Source organism: Triticum aestivum, chromosome 7B (assembly GCF_018294505.1).
Source record: "Triticum aestivum cultivar Chinese Spring chromosome 7B, IWGSC CS RefSeq v2.1, whole genome shotgun sequence".
Lineage (NCBI taxonomy): Eukaryota > Viridiplantae > Streptophyta > Magnoliopsida > Poales > Poaceae > Triticum > Triticum aestivum.
Genome location: NC_057813.1, coordinates 727,436,713 through 727,460,539, shown reverse-complemented (window position 1 = coordinate 727,460,539; position 23,827 = coordinate 727,436,713). Strand labels below are relative to the sequence as shown.

The 23,827-nt window shown below is 43.4% G+C and overlaps 1 protein-coding gene across 1 annotated transcript; it reads left to right on the top strand.

Annotated features, from left to right (window-relative positions):
* Positions 1-19,100: 19,100 nt before the first annotated feature.
* Positions 19,101-22,920, top strand: LOC123159095 (polyamine oxidase 1). Its single transcript, XM_044576898.1, has 7 exons — positions 19,101-19,334; positions 19,447-19,705; positions 19,915-20,061; positions 21,257-22,067; positions 22,156-22,237; positions 22,384-22,470; positions 22,598-22,920. The coding sequence occupies exons 1-6, from the start codon at positions 19,226-19,228 to the stop codon at positions 22,461-22,463; spliced, it is 1,488 nt and encodes a 495-aa protein (XP_044432833.1). The 5' UTR covers positions 19,101-19,225; the 3' UTR covers positions 22,464-22,470; positions 22,598-22,920.
* The last annotated feature ends 907 nt before the right edge of the window (positions 22,921-23,827 follow it).

The following is a 23,827-nucleotide window of genomic DNA, read 5'->3' as shown; positions in this document are numbered from 1 at the left end:
TCTGTATTAAATATACTGTTCATCACATACAGGAAATGATTCATCAGGTATTTAATGTTGTTTATGTGTTTTCTTTAGAAATATAAATATAAGGGAATTGGTTCAGGTAATTAAAAAATATTCATCATGTATTTCAAAAATAATAATTTATTAAAACATCTTCTGCATTATTTTAAAAATTATAAACCATGTTTTTTAATTAACATGTATTTAAAACATCCGCTTGTAAAGTTTTTATTTATTGAATAAATATTTTTTCTTAAAAATACTTACATTTCTTTTAAGTACTAAACATAATAATAAAAATGGAGAAAATGGGAAAAGAAATAAAAGTTGAAAGCTTAATGGAAATTCGGAAAATTAATAGAAACTAAAAACAAAGAAAAAGGGAAAACAAAAAGTAATAGAAAAATAGAAAAATAATGGAACAAAATATAATTTTCATTTTGGTGAGGTTTTGAGAAGGAAAACAGTTCTAGTACACTGGCCTGACAGAGCGTCGGCTGTAAGCAAGTTGTTCCTAGCGTTCCTTACACTTGAGATATGGCATTTGCGACTTCAATGAAGCTCCACCACTGCCATGCTCAAGTTATATCTGACGATCCCCTTTACTACCAGGCTTCTCTCTATATATGGATTGCGAATGTACTCCCTCTATAAAGAAAAGGGTGTACAACTTTAAGAAGTGATCTAAACACTCTTATATTCCTTTGCCGGTATACAAATCTGAGGTGTGATTTTCCGCGGAATATGTGCTTCAACACACGAAATTTTTGATAGTCATGTTATTGTTTAACAATGGTATAGCCTTGCAGGGTTAGCCGTGTCAGTGGTTATGGATGACGTGGACATTACATACATGACCATAGAACAACTTCAACCTTTAATAAATCAAACTTGACCAACATTGTGAGTGCCTTGGTGATTCTTCTTTGTAGGGATGCGCAGAGGAATGCAAGGTTATGTTATGATTGTAGTCAGGTTAGGTGAATGGAGTAGTTGGTTCAACATACACTATCTTATCTTGTTTTGTGCTCTCTTACCTTATTTCTCAATAGACGCAAGGTGTAACATGTTTCTATAAATGCTTAGTGCTTGCTGCCGCTGAATCATATCCCCTTGAGAATGATACATAATTAGATAGATATGATTTTAGTTTTGTGGAGTATGTCATCTAGTCACCTTGCTTTTCAGCAACACTGCCATAGAGGACTTCTCCAGCTTCGATGGTGCATTCTTCGTGGAGTTGGCTTGCCACTAGTAGATATAGGTTTCCACTTGTCAGCTTGCTTAACCACCGGGTTGGATACATCGTTCATCTTCCTGGCCTCTTAGGCCTATTTGTCTTTTGTCTATAGTCAGCCCATTCATACTTTCATCATGTATGATGTAATGTTGGATTGTGCTGGTCTCTTGAGGTAATGATTATATCTAGCTCATGTGAGCCCTGTTGTATCTTATATAAGTACAATTCGAGTCCTATGATGATATCGACGATGTATTTCTCGAGATATGTGCTAATGCGTGTATGATACGAAAGCATATATCAAGGGCAACGTCATGGATATGCGCCTATTCTAGATCTTGGCTGGAAAAACCAGATTTAGAGTAGTTCTACATCTGGCGCTTGACATAGTCCATTCCGTCCATATCTAGGTTTGTGGCTGAACAATCCATAGTCGACCATCATGGGGCTATGTCTCGCTTATTGCGAGATGCACACCCACCTCACCTTTGTCACTCCTTTGAATGGATTAGCCCAACAGTTAGCCCCCGCAACAATTTTGCGAGGGTTCTATGCATCGTTTCTAGAACCTTCCATGTGTTTTTTCTTATTTTGTTTCTATGTGTTTTTATCGGTATTCACATGTTTTCTTTCTTATTTTGTTTCTACTGTTTTTTATTTTCAAATACATGTCAACTATTTTAATGCACATTGTAAATTTTTTGTATCTGTTGAACATTTTCTCACATACATGTTTGAACATTATTTATTTTTCAATAAATGTTAAAAAAATTCAAATAAACGTTAACATTTTTAATGACACAATTGTTTTTATTATGCGAGCATTTATTTTGCATTATAATATTTTTCAGGAACATATTTTTGAAATGTCACTTGCATATTTGAATGGTGCAAAATATTTCTTTAAACTTCCTCAAACAGTTTTTGCATTGATAAACATGTTTTCAAAATATCATTACCATATTTCAAAATATGTGAACTTTTTATACATGTCACGGGCGTTTTTCTTGATGGTACGGAACAATTTCCAAATTATGTAAACATTTTTTTAATTTTTTTCTAAAATATCAAAAAACATTTTTCTGAACACATCTACATTTTTTTAAATGTCACAAATATTTTGTTGAATGGTACAAACATTTTCTAAGAACCAACCAGCGAAAGAGACGAACAAAGAGCTTCCGACTAGGCCTTCCCACTTCAACGGTTCTTGAGGCGAGTGATTGTTTGGTCTCACGCGAGGTGAGACAAAGCCTCTCCCGTCGGCCATTGTCTGGTAGCAGGAATGAAAATCGAAATAGCAGAGCTAAGACCTGGTGGACAAATAATTGAGTGTTCTCATGCATACCTACTAAAAAATATAGAGAGATAACTTAATTTTAACTTTTATTTGGGAAAGCAAAAAAAAATAGAGAAATGTGTAGGCATCTATTGTTGTTTATGCCGGTTATGGCTTCTTTGTTTTATTAGCGTTTTGTGTGTATTGAACTTTGCTATTTGTCATTTTGTTAATGCGGTTGTGTCCATTTCCATGATGAAGAGGCTGGAGGTTGCCCTCCTTTTCAAATGTAACTAAATATGGAGGCAGAAGGACAGGGCAGCAGTGGCCTAAATCAAGCTTTCGTCGCCCGTCATGGCTCTACGGGGAAAGTTGGGGAGATTGGAGGAAAACATTTTGGGGAGATTTAAGCAAATATGTAAGAAAACTGGTGCGACTGAAAAACAAGATCGACGGGCGACGAGGCCATGCGAGGGAATGGGTGGAGATTGTAGCGAAGGAAATGAACGACGTACAAACTCTTTAATAGTAAATGTTTGAACATTTGAAATTACAAGATGTATATAGATCCTTAGCACGCTGGGAAGATAGACGAGATCTGGGTCAATGCTTTTATTTTTCCTCCTTTTGTTCATAGGATAGGATTATCATAGGAATAGGAAACTTGTCTGAAATGAGATGCCATGTATCTCATGTCTTATAAGTAGGAATACGAAAAGAGATGTCATTTGATTCACATCATAGGAAAAAGTTTCAATTGAGTCTAAGCTCATGTTTATCTTCTTTTGAAATGTGGAGGATAGGAACCAACCATGTGCAGGAGTAGGAGTCCATTCCTATGAACTAGAGGGCTCTGAAGGAAAAATTCCAACAAAAATCCTATCGTATGGAATTCCTATGAAATTCCTCCAAACCATAGGAGGCCTAGAATGCTAGATAGCGGCAGTGGTGCATATGTGACTTGGCTTCTGAAATAAGCTGGAGTAAGCTGTCTTCTAAAATAAGCCTACTAATTAAGAGTTAATTAATAGGATTCTGAAAATATATTTTTGATTCGGCTTCTAGAATAAATTGGGTAGGAGGCAGCTTATTCTAGATGTCTAAAAAATCTACCAAAAAGAACTGGCCCTTACGTGGAAGCGGAACAAGGGTAATTTGACTTGACTGGGGCCAACTTGAGTCGTCTTTCGATCCCACAAGGTCCATGTGAGTAGATGCCTTGCTAATAATGTACCTGGGAAACGGGTTCCCTGCCTGGCTAGATCCATGTAACGAGTATAATTTTCCTGATTTAGTACCACATGATAACGTGTAGCTTGCAATGGTGGTTGCCGCATTGGACTACTGAAATTAACTCGGCGACCGAAGTTTTGAACGGGCATATGTTCGCGTTTGATACCAGTGGCACTTTGACAGGTTAGATACGAATATGTCTTCCGCTTGTCTTCGCGTATCGTACTACTAAAAATATGGGTCCTTTTGTCCGACGACACACAGGCGTTGCCAAATGACTGTTTGATGTCGCGGTTATGCTGTTGCGTGTCGTTGATTACCCCGCCATGTTTTCGGGGTCATGTCCTTTGTTTTTTATTTCCTTACTAACTTTTTTTTTGCGGATGAATTTTCTTACTAATTTTGTTGTGCGTATTCTCAATATCTGGATTTGGTATAATTTTTGTATGAACTTAATATTAATACTTCCTCTATTCTGAAATATAAGTCTTTTTAGAGATTTCAATAAGAACTACATATGCGCCGTTCCTCTCGTCCCTGGCGGCTCCAACCCTAGCTGCCGCCAGGGGCGCCAATTTTCTAGCGCCGTCCTCCGGCGGCTCCCCTCCGCTGGTGACCTCGGTCGTCCGTGGTGAGGGGGTCGCCGGATCCACGCGTGTGGATCGTTTTTACCCCCTCGTACTCTAGTTTTTAGACTGTTCATTGTCTTGGCTTCGGCGGTGACGATGACGGTGTTAAATAAAGATTCTTCGGATCCTTCCCTAACAAGGCCATTGGCCCTATGGTTGGAGATGGATTTGGAAACCAGTCTGTTCAAACAAGGATGGCGTGGCGGCGGCGGCATCCTCGTGGTGGACCTGTGTCCTCGGGCTCCGCCGTTGCGACGGCGTTTGCTCCAGCGTCGGCGCGGAGCTTGGGAGGTAGTCCAGGAGCGGATGCAGATTGTGGTCTGCATCGACGACATCTGGAAGACGGAACGTGTGCTGAGTTCGTGGTTCGTGGATGGCAGGTATGGTTTCCTCCTTCGGCGTCTTAGTCATGGTGGGGTGCTACATCTGGAGTTCGACAGCGTGTCCGTGGTGTTGCCCCGGTCTGATTCGTTCAACGGCAATGGCTTGACTTTTGGTGAGCCACCTTGGAGGTCCGCAAAGCTGCATATCAGCGATGGAGCCGCGTCGAGCTCGGGTGGGGAGGTGATCTGTCATTCTTTTCTTCGGTGGCTGCTGTGGTGGTGTCGGAGGCAGGTGACGAGCGTTGGTGTCAAGATCAGAGATGTTCTGCTATCTTTTTAGTTTTGTCATGTCGGTCATTATGTGACTTGTACTTTGATTTTTATGATATGAATGAGACACGTATTACCATGTTAGAAAATAAGAACTACGTACAGATGTATAGACATATTTTAGGTTGTAGATTAACTCATTTTGCTCCGAATGTAGTCCGTATTGAAATCTCTAAAAAACTTATATTTAGGAATGAAGGGAGTATGTTTCCTTTTATCAAGAAAATATGTACGTTCAATAAGAACATAAACAGTGTAGCAAGAACGGATTTAACATACCGTAGATACCATCAAGTTCACTAATAATGTCAGGTATTAGTTTCGGAATTAATTACTACCTCGTCGCAAAATAGGCATTCGCCCCACTTTATAAATCATAACAAATGGCTGAACTGATACAAGGCGATGAGGAAATCTTCTTACAAAGCAAATCAAAAATAAAAACAACAGTCGAGAGAGTGATGCAAACACCATCAACTCAAAGTCGAGCATGAGTATAGGAGTAGCCCCACAACACCAGGAAGCATCCAAGACCACTAACTAGTAGGAACGAAACCATGCCTCCTTGGGAAATCATCAGACCCCATTGCACTGCACACACCAAGCTATCCTTGGAGAGAGCCAGCTGCCCTCTCCTTGTTGGTCGTGGAGTGTCGATCTTGCGTGCAGACAACAAGGAATGAGGTCGGTGGCAAGCGAGACCGCCGCACCAAAGTGGAAGAAGCTTCGTCCTGGGATCAAAGCTTGCTTGAAGACCCTGAGTGGAAAGTACCTGAGATCCCTGAAGACCCTGAGTGGAAGGTACCTGAGATCCACACCGATACCCCAAACAGGATACACGACGCACCACCACAGAGGCAATGGGAGGGTAACAACAGTGCCACTCCCAAGAAGGATGTGGCACCCACAAGCATCATCACCACCAGAGGGCGGAGATTTCACTAAAAATTTCATGCCACACCGAGATAGCAAGATTGCCAACCCAGCCCAAGGAAAGGATAGCTGCCACTAGATCGAGGTCTCCAGATCAAGACTAGGTAGCCGCCATCGCTGAAGAAATGACAAAACCTAGATCACCCCTGCCACACCTGTCGCCATCCACACAACCAAGGAAAGATCCACCAATGCTACACGTTGCTCACCATAGAGATATCTGCGCAGCCTCACCATCTGGGGTTGTCGCCCTGGCACCCAAGGATCTGCAATACCCAACCAACATCTGGAAACCAAGACAATACCCACCCAAGGAGCAGCAGAGGAACCATCTAACCCTGGATCGCGTCACTAACCGGATCTGTTGCACATCTACAATGTCCAAATTTGATCCATAACGGGCGGGCGGTTACACACAGGCGGACGGGCAGTGATTTCATCCCACCTAGTCGTAGTCACCAAATACTAAGGCTACCCACAATGGGAGTATCATAGGTAGTATCATGCATGCCAGCTAGGCATTTTTGCTGAGGTGGCACCAAACTAAATGAGAAAAGAGATGATTGAGTATCATGGTATGATACCATATCATATTAAATAATGTACTAGTGTGTGTCATGCATAAAAATAAATGTGGGCACTATGATACCAAACTATAATACTATGTACTGTGAAGGTAGTACCATACACCAGTATCATGTGCATAGTACTACTCCGGGTAACACATACATGCCAAAAGATCCACCGCAATGGCACCGCAATGGCACAACCATGACTAGATATGGCTGGCCCATAACCCTCTTGGAGATGGCCGCACCTATAGTGACAACCCCAACGAGTGGCGCGGGGGAACCTAGCTGGTAGTGATTCTATAACCGCCACCAACTCCTCCACGAGGATGAAGAGGACGGGGTCATCGGGGGTGGCATGCACCACCACCGAGACAACCAGATCCAGCCAGTCCCCAGTCGAATCAAAAACCCGGGAAGCAGATGGAGGTTAGGGTAGTGCAATGGGAGCCTGCGCTAGAGGGGGTGCGTATAGGATCAGTGGGAGGGGTGAGATCGAGGAGGAGAAGGGAGAATGGGAGAACCCCACTGCTGCTGCCTACAGCAAGGGCTTTACCCGGCGACATCGACCAACGGCGGAGAGGGGAGGGCCGCCAAAGTGGCGGCAACAGGCGGTGGCTGCGAGGCACCACCCGTGTCACCCAAGGAGGACGATGCGGGCCTGAGTGTTTTTTTCCTAATTACCACCTCATGCACTCCACACTATCAAGAGTCACATATACTTAGAATCCCGAAAAAGTAGGATCGCACGAAGCGATCTTTGAAGGCGACAAGGGTTCCTTGCGTACCGCCGGTGGTGCCGCCGGTTCCCTCTCTCTTCGTCGGCCGCTCCGGCGGTGGGAGGGAGGGGGAACCTCGGGTCTGTCCGCTACGTGGGTGTGTGGTAGGGTTAGGGTTGAGGGTGACACTGTCGAGGCCGTTGCAGTGGTGTCGCGTCGGAATAAGTTTCTCCAGGCTTCGTTCGCGGCCAGGCGAGGCTTTTGCCTTCGTCTAGGAGCCAGCGGGGTGGGGGATCCCCGGATCTCGTCGAGGTCGCGGGCTATGGAGGCTGGAGGGCCATCGGCACTGGCCGTTTGGGTCCTCAGATGGGTGATGGATTCAGGGAGACGAAGACCCTTCTTCTTCCTTGTCGGTATGATTTGCTGCTGTTGTTCTTCTTCTTCCTCTGTGCTGATGCTGGAGGGAGATCCTGCTTTGCCCAGGTGGATGGCCCGGCCGCGGTGCTGGACCGGTTGGATGACTCGAGTTCTCTTCCTTCCGGAAGGGACATTTTTTGCGGTACTCAAAGCCAAAGATGATGACGGCTGTTGCAGGTGTGTTGGATTGTCCATGCCCTCTCAGCGCTGGTGTCAGGAAAGGAGGAAGCAGCGTGACGGCAATTGTTCCGTGGTCGAAGATGATGACATGCTTGTGCTTAGTTGCAGATCTTTCTGTTGCAGGGGTCTTCTCTCAAGATTTAGGGATGATAACGCAGGGCTTCGGAGATCTTCTTGTGTTATGGTTGTCTTAGGGTACTCTAGGTGTTCATGGTCCTTTGTGTTTGCGTTTCAATGTGCTTGTAAGGGTCAACTATTTTGTACTGTTTCGTGATTTGAATGCAAACAATTGTCAAAAAAAAAGTCACATATACTTCAACTCAAAAAACAAGTCACATATACCTGGGATACATTTTATGCCATTATTACCTCATGACCAACTCAAGACTATCATTTGGGATCCATTTTGTACCATGCAGAGCAAGGAAGCATGGCGATCATAATTACACACGCGAGCACGCACACACGTGCATACGCGTGCAAGAAAAGAGGGACTGATTGTCCTCTCGCACATGATTTTCCTCGCAAGGCGCTCCAAGTTTCAGCTTTCTAAGAGTAAGTACAATAGAGCTGAGTCAGCTGGCTATAAGAAATAAACTAGTATATTCTTGCTTAGTTGAAGGAAAGAGAAGAGGAGAGAGAAGATAAGCGGGCTTTTGGTGAAGGGTCAGCTCTAGCACGTGCTCCTAGGCACTTTGTGAGAGTGAAAGGTGGGCCATATAATAAAAAAGTAATACACTCTTCTAATCAGCTATTGTATATATTGGCTATAAGATGGGCTATAGATGACATGGCAATGGCTTATAGCCAGCAGTGGGCTATACTATTAACCATGCTCTAAGAGCAAGTACAATAAGGTGACATAAGTAGGCTATAAGAACTAAAATATTATATCCTTGCTTAATTGAAGGAGAGAGAAGATGAGAGAGAAGAGAAGCTGGCTCGATGTGTAGCCAGCTGCAGCACGAGACACAAGATGCTTTGTGAGGTTATAAGATGGGCCAACTACTAATAAAGTAGTACACATCTAAAACTTATTATTGTATATGCCGGCTATTAGGTTGGCTCTAGATGATATGGCAACTTCTTATAGCCGATTGTTGGCTATATTATTAACCATGCTCTAAAGTTTAGTTAGCCAGATCTGTACTAACTGGTAACCGGTCATTAAACGATCTATCCTCCTTGAAATAGACTTTCGCCCTGCTATATAGATATAGCAACTTAAACGATCTATCAACACGTTAACAAAGTTGCTCTTTGTCTATGCTTACCTTGACTGGCTAGGCTGGAGATATTTGGGATGAAGGACCAGTATGTGCGTACATGTGGCGATCCTTTCTTGACCCAGTAGCGTATATAACGTGTGAATCATGCCATGGCATGGTTGCCTATTGGAGAAGGTGAGTCGCCGTGCTTCGCCGCGTCAGCCATCGTCGGCGCTGGTAGCTCATGACCATGCAAACACACTCTTTTTGTTTTTTGGCAAACTTAAAACGCAAATTTAGCAGTCAAGGCCACACATCTTTTTTGTCATATAATACATGAAAGCACAAGCCTTTTTTGAGAGGAAAGCAGACTGATTACAATAAATGTCGAGCAAAGTTAGCATTGAATCCCACTAGGTTTAAATCTTACTACTAGTACAAGACACGATCTTCCCACAGGCTTACATAATCGACCTCGTGAGACATGCCTTGGCCAAAGAGAGACAGGGGGGACATGATCGCGCACGCCCTCGTGGAGCATACTCCAGCTGCACGTTTACAAAGTGGAAAAGGATACACATTCGGGCTCAACGAAATGGGCACCCATTATTATTTATCCAAAGTACGGAGAGGGCATCATTACGACATTACCTGATCAAAGGTCGTAAGCACGTACATATATACTTCCCTCTAGCGCCCGATTTTTAACAGGGGGGAATCTCGTTGATGCCAGGTTCATGGCACACTCCACCAACCTTCAAGCATGAGGCTACACAGCGTGTTGCAGCAGCTCTTTTTGCACCCACCAGCTCAAACGGCCATAAAATATCTGGTGCAATCCCAAATGATGAAACTGTTTCGTGTCAAAAAATAAAAAATTTAGGCCCCAAGAATCTAATTTTGATTTAGCGCCGAAAAAAGAAACAGTTAGTGCAACTCTAGCGGATTCTCTAAATCCCGACCGTCTTTAAGAAAAAAATGATATTATAAATAAAAAAGGTAAAAATCCAACTCTAGCGCATTTTATAAACATGCCACTGGCCTTTATTTTATATTTAGAAAAAGGAAAGAGGGCTTTTATGATGCACTATATCCACGAACTTTTCGACACCGCAAATATTTTAGGACGAGTCTAATCTACTGTCACCGCCCACCTCACCATGCTGCCACCATTCTAACCATCTCCATCGTTGGAACACTGCCATCCAGCACAACTCTATTCTGGTTGTCACCACGCCTCACTGCCACCTCCCTGTCTACCCCCATGGCCGTGCCATGGGGGCTCGCCGCGGTGTGTGCCACCACACAGTTCCTTTCTACCCCGGCTTGTCAGGGACACCACTGTCACACGAAGATCGCCCTCCTTCGCCAACTCCACCATCCGAAGCTAACGAATGGTAAGGGCCAATTCTTTTGATGACTTGTAGAATAAGCTGGCACCTACCAAGTTTATTCTAGAAACCCAACAAAAAAAAATTAGAAGCCTACTAGTCAAGTCTTCACTAGTAGACTTCTAACAAAATTGTTGGGCTTCTAGGATAAGCTGGGTAGGGGGCGCTTATTCTAGAAGCCAGAAAAAGGCACCAAAAGAACCGGCCATAATTCACGTTGCGAATGAATGCAATTGGGTAAATATGGTTTAGTGCATTACAAAGGTTTCTATAACTTTCGAAGTTTTCATGCAAATTTATAGTATCTTATATCAATATTTCATATTTACCAGACTAACCTATGTATATATGTATGTATATATATATATATACTGAACCTCTAAAAACATCAAGATATTCATGATCCGAGGTGGATCCATGTTGTAGTTCTTCTGAAGTATTAACCATTAGGTTTTTTGTGTTTCAATCTACTGAAATTTTGAACCTACTACATTTATAACATGATCCTATCACCATCTGGGGACGAAAGCCAAAACTAAAAACCCCACCCTACCATCACTGGTCATAAATAACGGGGTCCTCGTTATCTCCCGCCGCGTAAGGAGGAAGAAGAGTAAGTTGACATGAGTCGAGCCTAAGTTGAGTCTTTCGATGGGTCGAGATAACAAACGGCACTTATGGTGGTTGCAGTATATGATAACTTTTTTAGGTGCTTTGATTACTAAAATTAACAACAAGCATGTACGAATTCTTCCATCTCTCCAATGTAATATATATCACACAGGCTATACTTTGGCAGGTTAGTTCTATCATGCAGTATCAACTTTTTAGTCGATCGCTTATAAGGGGTTAATGTAATTAAGTTAGTGAAAACACACTTAAGTTGACATATTAGTGGCAATTAGCTAATTGCCCGTGCGTTGCAACGGGGGTATACATAGATTTTGGTAAGATTTGATTTTGATTTATGTATGTGTAGGGGAAGATAAAGAAATTTTATTTAGTTGAGACTTGGTAAGATTTGATTTAAGTTGGGTAAGGGTAGGGGAAGACAGGAATTTTTATGATTTAGTTGAGATTTTTTGTAAAAAAATATATTTTTATTTGATTGAATTAATGCATGATGGGGATGGGGGAGTTGGATGTACCACCGCACAATGACCAACTCCCCTTTAATAGTAGAGATTAGCGTTATGAAGTTAACTAATACATATCTTAGTCATAGTCAAGTGGCATCAAACATAATCGGCTTAGGTACAGGGCATATAAAATTTTACTTCTTTCATTGATAAAGAAATATTGTATGTGCTGCTTAGTGCTTAAATGCATTCGACTGGGTTTTTTACAACAGCTGGAGACCAGGCTATTATATTAAGAAAATACAGACCCTCAAAAAAAATATTAAGAAAATACAGTCTGCATTTTCGTCTCTTCCCAAAGAACTAAAACCTTTTTTAGGGTGTATGACTTAGCATATCCGTATAATAGCTACTTGATGACGTGGGGTGTTGTAGATATTGTCCTAAACAAGGAGACGGTGATGCTCAGCTTAGTCGTTGCACTCCAGTGGGTTTAAATTACGCTAGGTGGTCCGGCTATTGTGTTATCACAAGATAATCTTGCAATTTTGTCTCCTCCAAATCACAATGGGTTATATATGCTTTCTTTGGAGGCGTGCATGTGACATAGCCATACATAGGTGTAGACCTTATCTGGCCAAGCTAACGTGCAAATAAAGAAGGAAAGGAGCAGGACTTCAGATAGGAAATGATTTTTGGCTCTCAAAATTCAAGTGAATCTCCATTTTTTTTTTCTCTCTATAGAAACTCTTGAAGGGTCCAGTGTTCCTTGCTTGGAACGGCCGGTCTGCGAGTGGCGGAGCTACTCAAGGCTTGAAAGCAGGCCCAGCAATGTGAAAAAAAATAGTCTTGAACCTTGGAGCCCACCAACTTAGCAGACAAGCCCATATAGTTAGTCAGCCCAGTGTTGAAGACACACAACCAGCTTGTTGGTCCTGCAAGCCGATGACAGATTGTCACGGCCTGTTTTTTGGGGTTATTTCCTCTGTTTTTTCTTTGTAATAATTCGCTTATCTGCATCCTCAATGGCCCAATGCCTAGACTAGCTCTTGACATTCTGTTATTGTATAGGCTGGGTATAGTTTTCAATGAACTTGGTATTAATATGTTGCCCTTTATCAAGAAAATATGTGAAATGCAATAGGAACGTAAATACATTGGCAATGATAAATTTAAAATATCTTACATACCACGGGTTCAGAAAATATCTTAAATTTAAAATATCATACATCACCGCTTTTGAGTTCGCGCAGACAAGGGTTTTCACCTGAAGCTCCGGTCACCTAAAGTCTCTAGCCATAGGCCCCAAGCCACCGCCTGCACCAGAGTGCCACCAGTCCGCACCAGCGCCAAGGCCAGCGGGCGTTGCCGGCAAGGAGTTATGCAGCACTTGCAGCAGCTGAAGACCCTAGCCGATCCAGATCGAGCTGCCGCCGCTTCCATGGACGCCACAACTGCACAGCCCACCACACCAACACCGAATGCTCACGCCCCCACCGCCAGTGCCCGCCACCAGGTTCACCACACCCCACGGCAGCGCGTTGCCACCAGCCTACACCTGCCTCCCACGAATGGGAGGAGAGAAAGCCCCACTGCAGCCGACCGGGCTTCACTCAATGACGACAAGATGGCTAGGGTCCCCCCCACCCCACCCCCGCGCGGCACTTGCGGGAGGGGGAAGATTTTTTTCTCCTCATGACCCACTCAACACAATCGAAACGCAACTACATGCTGTACCATACACAGTCATGCCGACCATAATTATGCGCATCAAGAGCGAACTGAGTGAAACTCAGATTGTTAGCTTCCTTGTGGTGAAACCAACCCATTAGGATTCAATTCCTAAACTTGACATTGGTGGTCGCATTTTTCTTGATTTATTGCAGGTCCTCCAGTGATGTGCGTTTAGTGATAGTAGACATTCCCGTCGACTACGAAAACGTCTGTGACGAATTCGTTAATATGAAGGTGATGTATCGGCTCAGTCTCTCGAAGGTGCTCATAGATGCAGGGTGCATGCGTGCGTTCATAGAAAAAAAATATGCACACTAAGCAACACCTGCGTCCGCGTGGGGAAAAATGGGGGAAAAGAGGGGTCCATTGACCACTTGCACATGATTTTCCTCGCAAGCCGCTCCATGTTTCAGCTTTCTATAAATGTAGTCGCTCAGATCTACAGATCTACTGCTCACTTGTGATTAAACAAGCTACCAACGGGTTAATAAAGTGTAGCTCTTTGTCGATGCTTGCCTTGACTGGCTAGGCTGGAGAATACTTGGAAGAAAGGACCCGTATGTACATACGTACATGTGTCGATCCTATCTTTACCCAGTATTATAACGTGAATCATGCCATGGTCGCCTATCGGAGTAGGTGAGTCGCCACGTCGGCCATCGTCGGCGCTGATAGCTCATGAGTCATGACCAATGCAAGCATACCCTTTCTTGGCAAACTTAAAACTCAAATTTAGCAGTCAAGGCCACACATCTTTTTTGACATATATATCGTGAGGCCTCGCAAATGCAAACCCCCCGTCCAGTTGACTCTGTGATAAAATTCTCCAAATTATGAACTTTTACTTTCCAGTTATTTAAAAATACAAAAGAGTTCATGCCACATTATGCACTAGTTACATGTTGCAACTACCAAAACTAGTTAGATTGGCAGCCTCACTAGAAGTGTTGTGGGCATAAGTAGATTTTTAATTGTATTGCAGTTCTACTTGACAAAGGCTCGGGTGTGATATTTATGGATTTCTAACTTAGGTTTCTTTACGGTGGGAAACTTGCTGCTAGCTAGAAATCCTTGCGCTTGATGGCCCAACAACTATCGTCCAATTTATTTGTTATTGCATCATCAAGGAATTTATGGTGTTGTTACCGGGAGGTAATCTATGGTTCTACTTTACATTAATTTTACCTTATGAATATTTAATTTGTTTAGTTGCATTTTATTCACCATGTTTCCTTTTGAATTTACCAAATACAACTCCATGTTTTTCTCCAGATACTCCTAAATTGCCTCCAATCATCTTGATAACCACGTGCGAGATAAAACCACCGCGACACCTACAAAATACAAAGAAAATGAAACAAACTAAAACTAGCAATTGACATTTTCACGGCGCTGACTTCTTCATTTGAGATGATCTTGAGGATTTTCCTTTTGAATGTATAAAATATAGCTACATTGTTTTTACACCGAAATCGGCTGCAATCTTCGTTATAAGTACATGGGAGACACAAACAACCTATAGAAACCTATGAAACACAAAACAAAGGAAAACAAAAAATTAGGTAATAGTTAATCATTTCATGGTCATGAAATTTTCACTTGAGATCATCTTGACGATATTACTTCTGAGTGTATAAAATAAAGCCGATGATTAATATCCATATTACACAGATATTGTCTCCAATCAACCTGATAGGCTATGAAAGATAGAAACCACCTAGAGATGCCTACAAACACAAAAAAAGGTCAATGGAATATTATAAAACCCAAGAATATTATGGTTAACCTCATGAAAAACATGAGTACAAAATGAACCCACCAACCTCCCTAAGATTAAACCTTGATCTTACTTGAGCAAGAACCAACTGGAAGGAATAAAGATTTTAATCTTCATATTCAAGAGGTTTAAAGTTCACTTAGATATGATTCGGACATGACCCTTTAATATCAGACTTTTCCCCTGGAGACCCTAGGGTATTGAATGAGGGGAGGTGTAGTGCTAGTTAAGGGACTTCTTGCAAGTGCCCAGTCTCCCAAACATTCTTTGTTTCCTGGACAAAAAGTGTTGCAAACGTTAACAAGCAAACATTATCATACCGTCGTCCAGTGTTTAGGATAACTTGCCTTGTTTAGTTTGGGCTGGTAAGGGTGCCGGTTTAAGCGCGCCTGCTTGTACCATTGCATGTTTTTCACTATAGAAATAAGGATCTGTGTAGTCTCAGTTGTTATGAGTCCTAGTATGGGCGCATCTGTCCATACCCCTGCCCGTATGACATTCAGGGAAATGGATTCGCATGGCCATAGATGGTATGAGTGTCAGTGAGACAACTTGTTACAGGTGGAGATAACATCGGGTACACTTGTATTATGTACCAGTGCTCGGTTGTTGTATTCCAAGATCTATAGACCTTGGTACCATCCCCTTTATTTCCAGTGGACGACATACGTGCAACAAAAATACAAGGAGATGTGCAACAAAACAACAAAGAGGGGTGCAGCAAAATCATGATAAATAACGGAGTCAACCAATTGTTTATAAAATTGGCCTTTGAAGGTTATCCCAAACCAACTCCAAAACAACTTCATGCAAAAACAAACCACAAAACAAAAAAGACGCAAAACTGATGAATACTATTTGTTGACTTAAAGGTTGCCTCCACTGCGATGTTATCCGAAACCAGTGATTTGAATCTTGTAACCATATAGCTTGGTGTTGACGTTCCATATGCTTCGCTAGGATCCCAAGGTATGTCGATCCATGTTGCATTTGTTCCCACATACTGAATGTAGGAGAACCTCGAAGCAAAGGTCGCTAGGACTCAAAGACTCTTATGGTACATCGTCATTGTGTAAGAAAATAAGTGCTCGCCATTGACCAGGAGCCGGTGCACTGAGCGCGGTTTAAGATCAAAGTTGAATGTGTTTTAGAACTACAAAAAATATATGTTTTGAAACTGGAATGAAACATTGATGAAATTTTCTGAACCAGTTCTTATCGATGTAAGTTTCATATAGTTTTCGTTTGTGTTTCAGTAGATTTTTGAAAACTACAAAAATTGAACGTAACTTTATCAAACCATTCTTTTTCATATATGCATGTTTCATATGACTTTTGGTGACTTATGTTCTGTTTCCAAGGTTTCATTTAGTTTCCATACATGTTTGGATGTCATAGTGGTTCGAGACCCACTCAAACTATTTCATTAGTTTCTACAATGGTTTCATATTTCATATCGATTTTTATGAATTTCGGAATAGCCTTTCAGGAGTGGGAGGAAGAGAAGGGAGAAAGCGGGAATAGCACCACACACACACACACACACACACACACACACACACACACACAGAGAGAGAGAGAGAGAGAGAGAGAGAGAGAGAGAGAGAGAGAGAGGAAAAGAGTGATTCATTGTCCTCTCGCACATGATTTTCCTCGCAAGGCGGTCCAAGTTTCAGCTTTCCAAATTTAGTTGCCCAGATCTGTACGTCAACTGATCACGGGTGGTTAAACAACCTAGCAAATGGTTATTAAAGGTTCTCTTTGTCGATGCTTACCTTGACTGACTAGGCTGCGGAATATTTGGGACGAAGCACCTGTCGATCCTATCTTTAGCCAGCTGAATAACGTGACTCATGCCATGGGTTACCTATTGGCGTAGGGGAGAGTCGGCGTGCTTCGCCGCGTGGGCTATCGTCGGCGCTGGTAGCTCATGACCAAACCGATTTATTTTCCCGCAAGCTTATATCACAAATTAAGCAGTCAAGGTCACGCATCTTTGTTGACATACTATATGATGAGGCCTCACAAATGCAAGCACTTAGCTCTTGTGAGGCAAAAGCAAACAATAAACATAGAGCAAAGTTAGCATCGAATCCCACTGCTAGGTTTAATGCTTAGAAGACAAGATCTTCCCCCAGGCGTACATAATCGACCTCGTGAGACATGCATGCCTTGGCCAAGGACAGACAGGGCGACATGATTACACACGCCCTCGTGGAGCATACTGATCCAGCTGCACGTTTACAAAGTGGAAAAGGCAACACATTTGAGCTCAACGAAGTGGGCACACATTAATTATCGTTAGTACAAAGAGGTCATCATTACCTGATCAAAGCTCGTAAGCACGTACGTACTTCCCTCTATCGCCCGTTTTAACAAGGGGGGCAGTCTCTACTGTGATCTCGTTGATGCCAGGTCCATGGCACACTCAAGCCTATACATCGTGTTGCAGCTGCTCCTTTTGCACCCACCAGCTCCGACGCCTATAAAATATCTGGTGCAATAACAAATGATGAAGTTATTTTGCGGATCAATTTGTGGTTGGATGGTTAGAGGGACTGTGGTATCCCCAGCCCACCAGGGTTCAATTCCTGGTGCTCGCATTTATTCCTGGATTTATTTCAGGATTCTCGGCGATGCGCATTCAGTGGGAGGAGATGTTCTCGTCGACAGCGAGGTGCCTACGGCGACTTTGTAAATTTCAAGATGATATGCCGGCTTAGTCTTTCGAAGGTGCTCATAGCCGGGGGGGGGGGGGGGGTGCGCGTTCATAGGAATGTGTGTATGCGCGTGTATATGAGCGCTTGCGTCTGTACTGTGTTAAAAAAAGTTATTTTGTGTCAGGAAAAAAAAAGTGGTATGACATTCGGGGAAATGGACTCGCATGGCCACAGATGGTATGAGTGTCAGTGAGACAGCTTGTTACCACGACCAGTTGTGATAACAGCGGGTACACTTGTATTACGTACCAGTGCTCGGTTTTCTTCCTAGATCTATAGAACTTGGTAACATCCTCTTTATGTCCAATGGATGACACAAGTGCAACAAAAATACAAGGAGATGTGCAGCAAAACAACAATGAGGTGTCCAACAAAATCGTGATAAGTAACGGAGTCAACCAATTTTTTAAAAAATTGCCTTTTGAAGATTATCCCAAACCAATTCCATAAGAACTTCATGGAACAACAAACCAGGAATGCAACTAAAAAAGACGCAAAAGTGACTTACCGGTTGCCTCCCCTGCGATGTGTTCTCCTTATAAGAATTAATATAGCTAGGTGTTGACGCTCCATGCTCAACTAGGACCTCAAGGTATGTCGATATGTGTTGCATTTGTTCTGACATCTGACTGAATGTAGGAGCACCTCAAAGCAAAGGTCGGTAGGACTCAAGACGCTTATGGAGCATCGGCATTGTGTAAGAAAATACGTGCTCGCCATTGAGCATGAACCGGTGCACTGAGCATAGTGTGAGACCAAAGTTGAATGCGTTTCATTTGACTTTTGGTGACTTATGTTTTGCTTTCATGGTTTCATGTAGTTTTGGTACATGTTTGGATGTCATAGTGGTTCGAGACCCACTTTAAGCTATTTCATTAGTTTCTACATGGTTTCATTATTTTGTATCGATTTTTAAGTATTTTCAGAATAGTTTGACTTCCTCTTGCATTTATGTCAAAGTTGCACATGGACTTTTTGGAAATTAATTGAAACCACAACAAAAACTTGGTGCAACATATAGGAAAATAGAAGTGGCTATTGTGCAGAACGGAAAGGGACTTGACAATTAAAGTTGGACCAAACTGGAGGATATGATTTCTTAGAAAACATGTGCATGAATATATTCACAAAGATGAACTGTCTAGATAGACAGGGACGGGGACTTGTCTTTTTGAAGGTAAGGGCCCAAGGATTGAGTTGGTCAAACCGTTTGTGCTATAGTCACACAATATTATTCTCGGCCGGCCGGCCGGAGCATGTCGTAAGGTAATGTTGCTTCCGAGCAACCCACGTTAGCCAAGAATAACTTTACTAGTAGCTTGAGAGACCCCCGCGCCCCGTCGCGTTTTGCACCGTTTCTTTATATACACTTGAACGACGGACCACCATCCTTCAACACAAGCTAGCTAGCTAGAAGTATCCGAGCTTCGTGAGAGAGAGAGAGAAAGAAGGAGAAGGATGAAGCCCTGCACGGCCATAGCTCTGCTGCTCGTCGTAGCAGCACAATGCGCCGCCCTGGCCACCGCCGCCGGTCCCAGAGTCATCATCGTCGGCGCCGGCATGTCCGGTAAGCTATACGCTACATACATGCATTTTGCATGGACATGGATACATGCATGGGGGAGGCTGGTTTGAGTGCACATGTAACTGATGCAAGTTCTTGTGCTTGGTGGTCTTAGGGATCTCGGCTGGGAAGAGGCTGTCCGAGGCTGGGATCACTGACCTGGTGATCCTGGAGGCGACGGACCGCATCGGCGGGCGCATCCACAAGACCAAGTTCGCCGGGGTGAACGTGGAGATGGGTGCCAACTGGGTGGAAGGGGTGAACGGCGACGAGATGAACCCCATCTGGACCATGGCCAATGGCACCGGAGGACTCAACCTCAGGACCTTCCGCTCCGACTTCGACCACCTCGCCAGCAACACCTACAAGCAAGAGTATGTGCGGGTGCTGGTTTTTGAATTTCAGTTTCAGAAATATTTCAGTCATGGCCGAAATCAAACCGTATCTCCCTCAAATTTAGTGATTTTTTCTGCCAAAGGGCGGAAGTATCCGCTTAGATTTAACTTTGATCCAACCAAATATTATGAAAATTATTTACATTTTGTTCACAGCGGAGCTGATTAATTTTCTTGTATGGATGCAGCGGTGGCCTCTACGACGAGAAAGTTGTTGAGAAGATAATCGAGAGGATGGATGAAGTGGAGGAGAGTGGGAGCAAGCTCTCCGGCACCTTGCACCACAGCGGCCAACAGGACATGTCGGTCATGGCCATGCAACGCCTCAACGACCAGTACGTATCTATACCCTTCATCTTCCTCCTTGCCCCTTGCAGTAGCTAGCTAGTGATGTGTTCTAGTTTTTAACCATGAACTCTGGGAGATTTGTTAGGGATTTAGAGCGAATGGATCTTGCCTTTCGTGGTTCCTCCACGCCCATAAGCCACATTCTTTAGTGCAAGGGGTTGTATATGGCCGTCGGATGCAGCCCGCCAGATGGATCTGATGGTGTGACGTTAACCCATAATCCTGCACTAGAAGGCAATGATCCGTCTAACACAGGATTTTTCACAAGTTGGAGTGTATGAAAATTTCATATGAAATACAGTTCAAATGAATTGATTGCCAAAATTCTGGTGGAATGCAATCCTATGAATAAACCCACTCCCGTAAAAAAAAACTACTCACATAAGAAACAATTCCTGGGATAAATCCTTTGACAATTCTCGGAATTATATACGGGCCCTAACCAGGGACTGGGGGGTTGAAAGTCTTTTTTGTTTATGCTACTAAGAGGAGTCTGTTTCCAACAAATTGAAAGTCATATGATGGTTCATGCTCAACCTTATCTCTAACTACTACTCTATGTACATGTCTCCACCAATGCCTGAACAAGACTTATCAAATGTATATTCTTTATCCAACAAGTGCATTCCAGCAAATTGCGTAGCACAATCATCAAATTGCGTAGCCACTGCCGAGTCCAAGATCCAAATTTCATGTAAAAGTGCCCCAGGTTTTTAAAATCACTAACTATTTTTTCCGTTTACCCACTCCATTTTCGTCTACGGCGACCTAGCTAGCATCTTGAAAGGCATAGTGTGACCAGTAGTCTAGCATCATTAGCACCTCATGCCTCTGATCGAGCGTGACAGGGCAAGATTCTTCAAGTGTGATATCACCAACTATTTTACTACTCCTAAAGCTTGCTCACAGCTACACAAAATAACGCCTCAGGCAAAGTGCTAAATATCTTAATGGAAAGTGTACCTCCCGGCCGACCGTTGCATCGACCGGATCAGCCAGATGCGCACGCCTGCTTCTCCCTTTTGCAAGCAAATTATTTGTAACTATCAAGAGAGAAATGTACTACTCCCTCTGTCCCATAATATAAGAGCGTTTTTAACACCAACGCTCTTTTATTATGAGACGAAGGGAGTATCTTTATTTTCCGGTTCATTGATTCGTGCAACCTCCATTGTGTTGCAGCATGCCTTCGGGCCCTGCGAGGCCGGTGGACATGGTGATCGACTACTACCAGCACGACTTTGAGTTCGCGGAGCCGCCGCGCGTGACGAGCCTGCAGAACACGCAGCCACTACCGACGTTCAGCAACTTTGGCGACGACGTCTACTTCGTGGCCGACCAGCGTGGGTATGAGTCCGTGGTGTACCACGTCGCGGGGCAGTACCTCAAGACCGACCGCAAGTCCGGCGCCATCGTCGACCCGAGGCTCAAGCTCAACACGGTGGTGCGGGAGATCAGCTACTTCCCGAGCGGCGTCACGGTGAAAACCGAGGACAACAAGGTGTACCGTGCCGACTACGTCGTCGTCTCGGCCAGCCTCGGCGTTCTCCAGACCGACCTCATACGGTTCAAGCCGCAGCTGCCGTCGTGGAAGATCGTGTCCATCTACCAGTTCGACATGGCCGTCTACACCAAGATCTTCCTCAAGTTCCCCAAGAGGTTCTGGCCGGAGGGCACCGGCAAGGAGTTCTTCCTCTACGCCAGCGGCAGGAGAGGCTACTTCCCCGTGTGGGAGCAGTTCGAGCAGCAGTACCCCGGGTCCAACGTGCTGCTGGTCACGGTCACCGACGACGAGTCGAGAAGGATCGAGCAGCAGTCCGACAACCAGACCATGGCCGAGGCAGTGGCGGTGTTGCGGAAGATGTTCCCCGGAAAGGACGTGCCGGACGCCACCGAGATCCTCGTGCCGAGGTGGTGGTCCAACCGGTTCTTCAAGGGCTCCTTCTCCAACTGGCCCATCGGCGTCAACCGCTACGAATACGACCTCATCCGGGTACAAAAATCTACTACTACAGCATTCTTGCATTTTCTCCATGCATTGACAACAAGCCAATTTCATCATTTTCTATGATGTAATTCAGGCCCCCGTTGGGAGGGTTTACTTCACGGGTGAGCACACGAGCGAAAAATACAACGGATATGTCCACGGGGCGTACCTTGCAGGTGCATTTACATCAAAAGCCGTTCTCCTCATGCTCTGCACTCTACATTGTGTTTTTAGATGCTCATTCTCTGCATTGTTCAGAGTGTTTTGCTTTCACTTTTTGGTTTCCCGGGGTATTCACGTGTGATGTGTCGGTGTTTCCTAGGTATTGATTCTGCTGACATCCTGATCAACTGTGCCAAGAAGAAGATGTGCAAATATGATGTCAAGGGAAAGCATGACTAATCTCAAGGTATTCATGTCCTGCTGGGACTAATATGTAACCCATAAAAGCATGACTAATCTCAAGATTTTGATATCTTATTTTAATACTTTTCGATTGCCTAATAATACCATCGCAATTCTTCCCTGTGTTGCAGATTAATCGTGGAGTCACCAGCTAAAACAGCAGAAGTAACGGGTTGAAACCGAGTCAGTGCACTGCATTATTCCGGTGTTCATCTGTGTCGGGTCATTGTTCAATGGTTTTCTGGGCAATCCATATTTTTTCTCTTTGCGACATGTTTGTTGTTTGGCTCAGTTTGGAGTTGTTCTCATTTAATTATTTATTTATGAAACTTCTACGAAACAGGAGTTGACAATAATGTCTTTTGCCCATTTGTTGTACAATAACATTTTATGAGAATATTGTGGGAAGCAAAGATATATTCATATGCAATAAAGAGCAACATAACATTGATCAGTTGACTAAATGTCAAGTATATGAAATGGCAGTTCGACGAATAATCAAGCTTAATTGCTTTCTGAAACTCGAGACAAAAATCTTTGTCATTTTCATTTATTAAGAAAAAGTTGGTGCCTAGTTAATTTAGAAAATCAGGAGGAAATCGACCAACACCTAGCATGATGAAGGAACAAAGCACCACCAGCCTTCTTGAAATATGTATTGTAGCATGCACAGATTGTATTATAGCACCACTTCGGTCTAGGAAGATTGGTATTAAGCATGAAAGATCTTATATTTGCTAATTGGAAGCACCATACGAGGTTCCACGTTAATTCTAAATGTTAAGAAATTATGTCCATCTGATTAAAGTATAATGTATTTCTAGCCGTTCATCATGCTTAACAAGCCCCTTTGCAGTCCCACGTACGAGAGCCCCATCAAGTCCTTGGTCTCTATCTCTTATTGTCCCTCAAAAGCACGTGAGACTGTCCAAAAAAAACATGAGCCATATTGTCCTTGATCTCTGTCTCCCAATGATTCCCCACAATTGAATTTTGTTGCCCACGTGTGAGATATATGCCACACCAAGAAGCAACTCGCAAGTCACCAGGGAATAATTTCCGGCTTGTGTTGTGGTGCTGCCCAAAGCTGACCCCCAATTATGTGCTAATTGATGATGCTTTTGGCCTTGACTAAGACAGCTAGATGAAGCTAGCACGAGGCCAGGAGAAGAAAATTCCGGCTAGATGAAGCTAATATAAAACATGAATTTTATGAAGTTGTCAAAATCATTATAATCTCTCACAAAGTGAATACCTACACACACAAAAAAAAAACAGACTAGCAGCTGACCCAAGAAAAAACCCAAGACCTCCACTGGATCGGGCACGCCACAAGACTGGAGGTAATATTGACTCGGTTA

Coding starts and splice junctions, on each gene's coding strand:
- LOC123159095 (XM_044576898.1), top strand. CDS start 19,226: ATGAAGCCCTGCACGGCCATAGCTCTGCTGCTCGTCGTAGCAGCACAA. Junction 20,062..21,256: donor ATGCAACGCCTCAACGACCA/GTACGTATCTAT, acceptor ATTGTGTTGCAG/CATGCCTTCGGGCCCTGCGA. Junction 22,238..22,383: donor CCACGGGGCGTACCTTGCAG/GTGCATTTACAT, acceptor GGTGTTTCCTAG/GTATTGATTCTGCTGACATC.